Raw genomic sequence first — 10,917 nt, forward strand, 5'->3', positions numbered from 1 at the left:
ACAGCACTCAGTTTAACCCATTCAGTGCCAAGGGCAGCTACTTTCACTTTTCAGAAAGGGAAGGATATTTATTTTTGTTCCCTTTGGGGATATGGTTACATTCGGTCACAGAGGACTGTTGGCTCATAACAAGGTTATTGATAAGCAGAATCATTGCCGTATCAGCCTTGCCGGGTAGCCGTATCTCTCCATTACTGGCCCTCGGGTAGGAGAGCTCAGAAGCACTCTCATCTAATCTCCCCTTGAAACACTAGATTAGGGGCAGTTACTGTACTTACCTCAGAGCCAAACTATTGACATAAAAACTTATTAAACCCTTGAAGCTGACACTCGGGTAATTCTGTAAAACCACTGTTGGTTCTGTGATTAATGGCCTGTGTCCTGTCCCTTTTGGTAACCGTATGATTGGCTAAAGGTCCCCATACACATTGAGATCGCCAAGCGAGCGGATATTCACCCGATATCCCCACCTACGGGTGGGCGATATCGGGGAGCGTGTAGGCTATAATTCAGTCGTTTGGCCCTGGGGCCAAATGATCGAATTATATTGGTGGCAATGGGGCAGTCGGTTCGGGGACCCCATCAACAAGCCAATGCGGTCCCTGATCCGACTGAATTTTCTAACCTGGCCAATTTCAGGCCAGATATCAGTCGGGCAGGCCCCTTGTTTCTGCCCATACACAGGCTGATAAGCTGCCCAATCAGTCCAAGGGACCCATATCGGCAGCTACAATTGGCCCGTGTATGGGGACCTTAAGAAATGATGATTTGTACCCCTTTAAAGCAGAAATAAATACCCCCACTGACAACCACACCACCCACAATCCCCAGTAAGGCGCTGCTCCTGCATTCCTGGTAATAAACCCAGTAATAGTAAAGCCTTTCCCTCCCATCGGCTACTCTACCTGAGAGTAGTTATGTATCGGGGGGTCTGGGTTTTTGGGAAATGAGGAGTCGGACATAAAGCACTTTTATTTCCCTTTAAAGGAACAGTAACACCAAAAAATGGATTAATGCCCTGCACTGGTTAAACTGGTGTGTTTGTTCCAGAAACGCCGCTATAGTTATATAAACCAGCTGTAGCCCCGGGGGCAGCCATTCAAGCTGAGAAAGGAGAGGAGGCACAGGTTACATAGCAGATAACGAATAAGCTCTATGGTGTACATCTGTTATCTGTTATCTATTATGTATCCTGTGCTTGAGTGGCTGCCCCGGGGTTACACAGCAGCCTATTTATACGACTAAAGTAGGGTTTTTGAAGCAGTTTTACAGTGCAGGGCAACACTGCTGTCCCTTTATGTATGAACTGTCACCGCTGTCCCTTTATGTATGAACTGTCACTGCTGTCCCTTTATGTATGAACTGTCACTGCTGTCCCTTTATGTATGAACTGTCACTGCTGTCCCTTTATGTATGAACTGTCACTGCTGTCCCTTTATGTATGAACTGTCACCGCTGTCCCTTTATGTATGAACTGTCACTGCTGTCCCTTTATGTATGAACTGTCACCGCTGTCCCTTTATGTATGAACTGTCACTGCTGTCCCTTTATGTATGAACTGTCACCGCTGTCCCTTTATGTATGAACTGTCACTGCTGTCCCTTTATGTATGAACTGTCACTGCTGTCCCTTTATGTATGAACTGTCACTGCTGTCCCTTTATGTATGAACTGTCGCTGCTGTCCCTTTATGTATGAACTAACTGTCACTGCTGTCCCTTTGTGTATGAACTGTCACTGCTGTCCCTTTATGTATGAACTGTCGCTGCTGTCCCTTTATGTATGAACTAACTGTCACTGCTGTCCCTTTGTGTATGAACTGTCGCTGCTGTCCCTTTATGTATGAACTAACTGTCACTGCTGTCCCTTTATGTATGAACTGTCACCGCTGTCCCTTTATGTATGAACTGTCACTGCTGTCCCTTTATGTATGAACTGTCACTGCTGTCCCTTTATGTATGAACTGTCGCTGCTGTCCCTTTATGTATGAACTAACTGTCACTGCTGTCCCTTTATGTATGAACTGTCACTGCTGTCCCTTTATGTATGAACTGTCACTGCTCTCCCTTTATGTATGAACTGTCACTGCTCTCCCTTTATGTATGAACTGTCACTGCTCTCCCTTTATGTATGAACTGTCACTGCTCTCCCTTTATGTATGAACTGTCACTGCTGTCCCTTTATGTATGAACTGTCACTTCTGTCCCTTTATGTATGAACTAACTGTCACCGCTGTCCCTCTACGTATGAACTGTCACTGCTGTCCCTTTATGTATGAACTGTCACCGCTGTCCCTTTATGTATGAACTAACTGTCACTGCTGTCCCTTTATGTATGAACTAACTGTCACCGCTGTCCCTTTATGTATGAACTGTCACTGCTGTCCCTTTATGTATGAATTGTCACTGCTGTCCCTTTATGTATGAACTAACTGTCACTGCTGTCCCTTTATGTATGAACTAACTGTCACCGCTGTCCCTTTATGTATGAACTGTCACCGCTGTCCCTTTATGTATGAACTGTCACCGCTGTCCCTTTATGTATGAACTGTCACCGCTGTCCCTTTATGTATGAACTGTCACTGCTGTCCCTTTATGTATGAACTGTCACTGCTGTCCCTTTGTGTATGACCCAAATGTCTCCGCTGCTGTCTCATTATCTCTTTCCCTTACAGGGGGGACTGGTTGCTGAGCTTCGTGTATCGCAGCTCCTCGGCCAAACTGAACGTGGCAGGTTTGCAGCCGGTGCTGTTGAAGGACAGGCGAATGGTTAATATGGACCTCTCCTCTGTGGTACGTGGCACTGCATTTCCCAGAACCCATAGGCCGCTCTTTATTTCTATACAAGGATACAGATCCGAGTGAGTTGTTACATAGAACCCGAGTACGTGCCTGATTACCGGCCACTTTACTGAGCTTTAATCTCCTACAATAATAAAGTTCATCCCATTGTGTAGCCAGAGACCAACCCTCCCCATATTTATACATTCCCCCCTCCTCCTCCTCGCTCCTTCACGCCTTGCTCTAATGCCCCCCTCGCCATTGGATGGCCCTTATAGGAAATGAAGGAGCCATTTTGTGTTTCAAGTAGAATTCAAACTTAATTATTTCTAAATCCGCGGCACCGTCGCTTCCATATTTTTACACATTAGCTGCCAGGGCGCTGCTGCGGAGAATGTGCTTGGACTGAAATATCCACCAATTGAGGGAATGGGGGGGGGCGGGGGCTCTGACCTTTTCACAAGTCTCTACTAATCCCCCATGGGATAATAGTGTCCAAACAAGACATGTTCAGGCTCTAGCAGCACAGCTGCCGTTGTTCTTTTCTTGGTTGCAGCGGGAACTGAGCAGTATTTATTCTGCACACAATCCTAGGCGGCTGTACACACACGGAGACCTTTCCTTATAGTCAGGGGCTCTGCACTACCAGGTGGGGGTAAACAGAACTGATTCAAGTATGTTAAATAGCCAGATTTATCCCCAAATCATATAATGGACTATTCCTAATGTTGCCAGGGTAAAGGTCCCCATACACTATTCCCCATGCCCGTGTAGGGGCAGAAACGAGGGGTCTGGCCGACCGATATCTGGCCTGAAATTGGGCAGATATCGATCGGCCAGGTTAGAAAATTCAGTCTGCGGTCCCCAAACCGACTGCCGCATTGCCGCTGTTAGAATTCCCCAGGGCCAAACAATCGTATTCGCCTACATGTTACCCGATATCGCCCACCCGTAGGTGATCTGCCTGTGTATGGGCAGCTTTAGCCTAGAGTCATATACTATTCGTTTGGAAGTCCCAGAGTAGTATATTGGCTATTAGTTTGGAAACCAGAGTTACCTCAAATCATATTTGGTTTGTTCCCCATGTATCCAGAGTTACCCCAGAATTATATATTAATCTATTCCCCTATGTAGATAGAGTTATCCCCAAATCATATATTGGGCTGTTCCACATGTAGCTGGAGTTATCCCCAAATCATATATTGGGCTGTTCCCCGTGTAGCTGGAGTTATCCCCAAATCATATATTGGGCTGTTCCCCGTGTAGCTGGAGTTACCCCCAAATCATATATTGGGCTGTTCCCCGTGTAGCTGGAGTTACCCCCAAATCATATATTGGGCTGTTCCCCGTGTAGCTGGAGTTACCGCCAAATCATATATTGGGCTGTTCCCCGTGTAGCTGGAGTTATCCCCAAATCATATATTGGGCTGTTCCCCGTGTAGCTGGAGTTACCCCCAAATCATATATTGGGCTGTTCCCCGTGTAGCTGGAGTTACCCCCAAATCATATATTGGGCTGTTCCCCGTGTAGCTGGAGTTACCGCCAAATCATATATTGGGCTGTTCCCCGTGTAGCTGGAGTTATCCCCAAATCATATATTGGGCTGTTCCCCGTGTAGCTGGAGTTATCCCCAAATCATATATTGGGCTGTTCCCCGTGTAGCTGGAGTTACCGCCAAATCATATATTGAGCTGTTCCCCGTGTAGCTGGAGTTATCCCCAAATCATATATTGGGCTGATAATACCCACAACAAGTAGCTGCTACTAGTAGCTCTGTGTGTCTTCACCCTAAGGTAGGTCTGTCCCATAAGCACAATTAGTATTGCCCCTACTCTATCGGCAGTTGGTGGCGCTGTTCTGTTGCCGCCTATGGCTACTTGCTGTTGGCTGACAGTGGCCAGAAGGGGAACTGCAGGTTCTCTACCTATAAAGCCTGAAGGCGCTGGGATTTGTACCTTATTTATCCAGTTTATCTCAAGATAGAGCCAGTGAGGGATTATCTCCTTGATTAATATTCTCTAATGGTTTCTGCATAGCTTGAATGCTAATAAATTTTCATGTAAATGCCAACATTTGCATTCCCGCGCTGAGCTGGCCGCTTGTACGGCCCACGTGCCCCCCTTGTAGCAAACACCCCAGCTGTACCAGTGCAGGAATGGCTGCCCCCGGGGCTACACAGCGGGGTATTTATATAAACTATAGTAGGGTTTCTGTAGCAATCACCCCAGCTGTACCAGTGCAGGAATGGCTGCCCCCGGGGCTACACAGCGGGGTATTTATATAAACTATAGTAGGGTTTCTGTAGCAAACACCCCAGCTGTACCAGTGCAGGAATGGCTGCCCCCGGGGCTACACAGCGGGGTATTTATATAAACTATAGTAGGGTTTCTGTAACACCCCAGCTGTACCAGTGCAGGAATGGCTGCCCCCGGGGCTACACAGCGGGGTATTTATATAAACTATAGTAGGGTTTCTGTAGCAAACACCCCAGCTGTACCAGTGCAGGAATGGCTGCCCCCGGGGCTACACAGCGGGGTATTTATATAAACTATAGTAGGGTTTCTGTAGCAAACACCCCAGCTGTACCAGTGCAGGAATGGCTGCCCCCGGGGCTATACAGCGGGGTATTTATATAAACTATAGTAGGGTTTCTGTAGCAAACACCCCAGCTGTACCAGTGCAGGAATGGCTGCCCCCGGGGCTACACAGCGGGGTATTTATATAAACTATAGTAGGGTTTCTGTAGCAATCACCCCAGCTGTACCAGTGCAGGAATGGCTGCCCCCGGGGCTACACAGCGGGGTATTTATATAAACTATAGTAGGGTTTCTGTAGCAAACACCCCAGCTGTACCAGTGCAGGAATGGCTGCCCCCGGGGCTACACAGCGGGGTATTTATATAAACTATAGTAGGGTTTCTGTAACACCCCAGCTGTACCAGTGCAGGAATGGCTGCCCCCGGGGCTACACAGCGGGGTATTTATATAAACTATAGTAGGGTTTCTGTAGCAAACACCCCAGCTGTACCAGTGCAGGAATGGCTGCCCCCGGGGCTACACAGCGGGGTATTTATATAAACTATAGTAGGGTTTCTGTAGCAAACACCCCAGCTGTACCAGTGCAGGAATGGCTGCCCCCGGGGCTACACAGCGGGGTATTTATATAAACTATAGTAGGGTTTCTGTAGCAAACACCCCAGCTGTACCGGTGCAGGAACGGCTGCCCCCGGGGCTACACAGCGGGGTATTTATATAAACTATAGTAGGGTTTCTGTAGCAAACACCCCAGCTGTACCAGTGCAGGAATGGCTGCCCCTGGGGCTACACAGCGGGGTATTTATATAAACTATAGTAGGGTTTCTGTAGCAAACACCCCAGCTGTACCAGTGCAGGAATGGCTGCCCCCGGGGCTACACAGCGGGGTATTTATATAAACTATAGTAGGGTTTCTGTAGCAATCACCCCAGCTGTACCAGTGCAGGAATGGCTGCCCCCGGGGCTACACAGCGGGGTATTTATATAAACTATAGTAGGGTTTCTGTAGCAAACACCCCAGCTGTACCAGTGCAGGAATGCCTGCCCCCAGGGCCATATTCTCTATACACCCCAGCTTCACCCATTATGTATCTACACAGGTTAAGGGGCATCTGGACTACATGAAGCAGATGGACACCCTGCTGAAAGCTGTCGGGATCAAGACCAAAGAGTGCCGGCTGGGAGAGCAGAGTGGCCTCCTGTACCAGCCCCCAGTCATTGCTGCACAGCAGGAAAGCAAGCTGGTAGCCAACGACTCGGTAGATACAGGACCGGACTCCTCTTGGGACTGGGAACCAGTAACAACGGGACGGGACTCGCATACCGTGGAACAAATAAACTGTTGCTCTGTAAAGGGCTGTGCTGGGAATGAAACGGGTCAGCGGTGCCGGAACTGTGCCAACAACAACGATTGCCCCTTTGGGGAACTGGGCGGGGCCTCTCAGTAGGACTGTAAGGAATTCCTGTGTTTCATTGGACCCGAGGGACAGCGAATCACTCGCCTCTGTTATGCCCTCGGCTCAGCATCCAATAGACTGTGATAAATATTCAGTGTATTTAACTACAACTGGAACCTGCCAACTAGGCGGCCATGGCTAGAAGTCTGTGACTAGTGACTGTTTGTCTCGTGATCCTTACAGTATTAATAGCGTCACTAATTGTGCAATGTAATCAGTATTTATTTGGGTCCAGATACAAAAATCTGAATTCCCGTGTATTAAGCAACTCCAGCAGGAACAGCTCATAGCCTGTACAGAGAGATAGCATAAAACTATGGCACATAGGGATTCCCCTGTACTAAGCACAATTCAGCAGGAACAGCCCCCTAAGTTTGCTCATAGCCTGTACAGAGAGATACCATAGAACTATGGCACATAGGGATTCCCCTGTACTAAGCACAATTCAGCAGGAACAGCCCCCTAAGTTTGCTCATAGCCTGTACAGAGACATACCATAAAACTATGGCACATAGGGATTCCCCTGTACTAAGCACAATTCAGCAGGAACAGCCCCCTAAGTTTGCTCATAGCCTGTACAGAGAGATACCATAAAACTATGGCACATAGGGATTCCCCTGTACTAAGCACAATTCAGCAGGAACAGCCCCCTAAGTTTGCTCATAGCCTGTACAGAGAGATACCATAAAACTATGGCACATAGGGATTCCCCTGTACTAAGCACAATTCAGCAGGAACAGCCCCCTAAGTTTGCTCATAGCCTGTACGGAACACAGTATTATTCTCCTGTATTTAGCCCAATTCTGCAGGAAGTTATTACAGGATATTGACCCTTAAATGTCACTCCAATGAAATGAAGGTATAAAGACTCGCTCCGTATAGCGGGAAGTATACCGGAACGCGCCTCTCGGGGTGATGGCAGCGCGACATTCACTCTTCTCATTTACTTATGTACTGAGGCTAATTTAAATGCTGCATAAATCAATTGACTCCATTCGATTTGCACTTGTTACCCGTAGCAACCAATCAGCTGTTTGCTTTAACATAAAGGGGTGGGGTTTACCTTTTGGTCAACTTTTAGTATGTTATAGAATGGCCAGTTCTAAGCAACTTTTCAATTGGTCTTCATTATTTATTTCTTATAGTTTTGAATCTCTTTGCCTTTCCTTTTTTCAAATGGGGGTCACTGACCCCGGCAGCCAAACCCTATTGCTCTGCGAGGCTCCAGTTTTATTGTTATTGTTACTTTTTTATTCCTTATCTTTCTATTCAGTCCCTTTTCTATTTCATACTCCAGTTTCTCATTCAGACCACTGCCTGGTTGCTAAGGTGGCCAAGCCCCTAGCAACCGAATAGCTGTTTAGATTCTGGAGAGCCACTAAGCAAAAACAACTGAAAAACTACAAAAAAATGAAGACCAATTGCAAATTGTCTCAGAATATCAGTTAATTTTAGGGTGAACGACGGCTTTTATCAATGGCTGCTGCATTTTTTTTTTTAAAGGGGAACATCACCCAATTGAGCTTTTACTCTAATAATAAACTGGGAACAAAAAGCAAAAACAAAATGTTATTTGGTTTTATTTACAAAAATCAGAAACATTAGAAAGTTATAGACATTTATTAACACTGCGGTGCCGCCGGCATTCTTGGCCACTTTGTTGGACACACCCACTAGTCTGATCATTTGCTTCTTATTCTGGGCTGCCATTGGCCCAGGGTACTTCCCTTTGTATAGGAGCCCCCGCCATCTTTACCCAGGAGTCCCCAGTGCCAGTCACTGTGCAATATAGTCATTTTATTCAATTAAATCGCCCATACCTGTTATAAATGTATTTAAAAATCTGAGCTGTCAATCATATATTGCCTGCCCCGCCTCTATGCCGAAGGCATAGAGGCGGGGCAGGCAATATATGATTGACAGCTCAGATTTTTCAATTACAATGGCTTTAACTTTCCATTCAGCATTTCCTAGATATCACTTAGATGGCCCCTCCTATCTGCCCCGCCTCTATGACTAAGGCTAGAGGCGGGGCAAGGAATATGATTGACAGCTAGGATTTAATATGCCTTTATTATGGGTATGAATTAGTGATGTGCAGGTTGAGAAACACTCAGACCCAACCCTAACCTGCCCGCTCCTAACCCTAGCCAACCCGGCTTCTCTCCTCCATTTATAGACCCGCCCCACAATGATGGCACAAAAGGGGCGGGGTGTGTCTGGCACGCGCCTATAAATTCTGAAACCGGAAAGCCGTCAGTGTTAGGTCGACCCAAACCCGCCCGCAATGCGAAGAAGATGTGCCGAGGTCGGCCCGAACCCGGCCGACCCGCAGCTGTCAGGCCGGCCCGCACATCACTAGTATGAATGTGTTTATAAAAATAGTTTAATTTAAAAATAGGGATGCACCAAACCCACTTTTTTGGGTTCCTCCGAACCTCCGAACCCACCCCAATGGATTCTGCCGAATCCCGAACCGAATCCGTATTAGCATATGCTAGTTAGGAATGGGAAGGGTTAAACATTTCCACGCGTGTAGCGCCCCCTACCATCTAACCCTTCCGAGTGCTAATTTGGACTTGGTTCCCCGGGACCGTGGATTTGGCCGAAACTGAATCCTTCAAAAATAGGCTGGATTCGGCCCGAATCCGGGATTGGAAAATGACTTTTATGGTTCAGCTTTTTGGGGTGACGGGTCCCATTTAAGCACTACTTTAGGTTGGGAACTAGGGGGCACATAGGGGCTCAATTCCCCACTGTCGTGCTGTGTGACTTACGGCTTACTGGGGCAGGGGTGGCAAATATGGGCTGGTAGGGTGGCAAACATGGGCTGGGAGGGTGGCAAACATGGGCTGGGAGGGTGTGAGTGGGCTGGGAGGGTGGCAAACATGGGCTGGGAGGGTGGCAAACATGGGCTGGGAGGGTGTGAGTGGGCTGGGAGGGTGGCAAACATGGGCTGGGAGTGTGGCAAAAATGGACTGGGAGGGTGGCAAACATGGGCTGGGAGGGTGGCAAACATGGGCTGGGAGGGTGGCAAACATGGGCTGGGAGGGTGGCAAACATGGGCTGGGAGGGTGGCAAACATGGACTGGGAGGGTGGCAAACATGGGCTGGGAGGGTGGCAAACATGGGCTGGGAGGGTGCGAGTGGGCTGGGAGGGTGGCAAACATGGACTGGGAGGGTGCGAGTGGGCTGGGAGGGTGGCAAACATGGACTGGGAGGGTGGCAAACATGGACTGGGAGGGTGGCAAACATGGACTGGGAGGGTGGCAAACATGGACTGGGAGGGTGGCAAACATGGGCTGGGAGGGTGGCGAACATGGACTGGGAGGGTGGTGAGCATGGGCTGGGAGGGTGGCAAGTAGGCTGGGAGGGTGCAAGTGGGCTGGGAGGGTGGCAAGTAGGCTGGGAGGGTGCGAGTGGGCTGGGAGGGTGGCAAGTAGGCTGGGAGGGTGCGAGTGGGCTGGGAGGGTGGCAAACATGGACTGGGAGGGTGCGAATGGGCTGGGGGGGTGGCAAACATGGACTGGGAGGGTGGCAAACATGGGCTGGGAGGGTGGCAAACATGGACTGGGAGGGTGGCAAACATGGGCTGGGAGGGTGGCAAACATGGACTGGGAGGGTGGCAAACATGGGCTGGGAGGGTGGCAAACATTGGCTGGGAGGGTGCGAGTGGGCCGGGAGGGTGCGAGTGAGCTGCCTTGGGTGCCACCACCTACATCATGGCGCTCTTGGCACCATTATAGCACGGCCTTGTGTTTCCAGGAATACAGCCAGCCAACCAATAAGAAGCCGGCCTACCTGCTTCTACATAATAATAATAATAACACTTTTATTTTGCTTTTGGCCCCACTCCGTGTGGGTTAAACAACTCCCTGCAGCGCTGAGCACTAACACCAAGGGGCAAATTTATCAAAATGTCAGTTTAGAGCTTAATACAGAGAAACCCACCCACGTTCTACTCCTTCCTATTGGATTATACGAAGCGTATTATTACGAAATTTCCCCAGTTTCTAAAAACCCCATAGGAATAAATAGAACGTGCCCCAAAGTCTTTCCCCCCCAACATTTCCCTTTACTCCCCCCGTTCCAGTGTTTCCCCCATTTTACATCCTATCTAATGGGGAAAGATCAATAAATACACAAT

At 48.5% G+C, this 10,917-nt stretch overlaps 1 protein-coding gene across 2 annotated transcripts in view; it reads left to right on the forward strand.

The window, feature by feature from the left end:
- tmco4 (transmembrane and coiled-coil domains 4) overlaps positions 1 to 10,917 on the forward strand; it is a 32,966-nt gene that overhangs the window by 20,986 nt on the left and 1,063 nt on the right. The window contains exons 14-15 of one of the 2 annotated variants that reach the window (XM_031905639.1): positions 2,674 to 2,791; positions 6,414 to 8,332. In XM_031905639.1, coding sequence (XP_031761499.1) covers positions 2,674 to 2,791; positions 6,414 to 6,761 — 466 coding nt within the window. In that variant the 3' untranslated portion in view covers positions 6,762 to 8,332. Of the gene's footprint in view, positions 1 to 2,673; positions 2,792 to 6,413; positions 8,333 to 10,917 lie in introns of those variants that run through there. The other variant, XM_031905640.1, reaches the window with a different exon arrangement.

This window comes from Xenopus tropicalis, chromosome 7, assembly GCF_000004195.4.
Source record: "Xenopus tropicalis strain Nigerian chromosome 7, UCB_Xtro_10.0, whole genome shotgun sequence".
In the NCBI taxonomy this organism is placed as follows: domain Eukaryota; kingdom Metazoa; phylum Chordata; class Amphibia; order Anura; family Pipidae; genus Xenopus; species Xenopus tropicalis.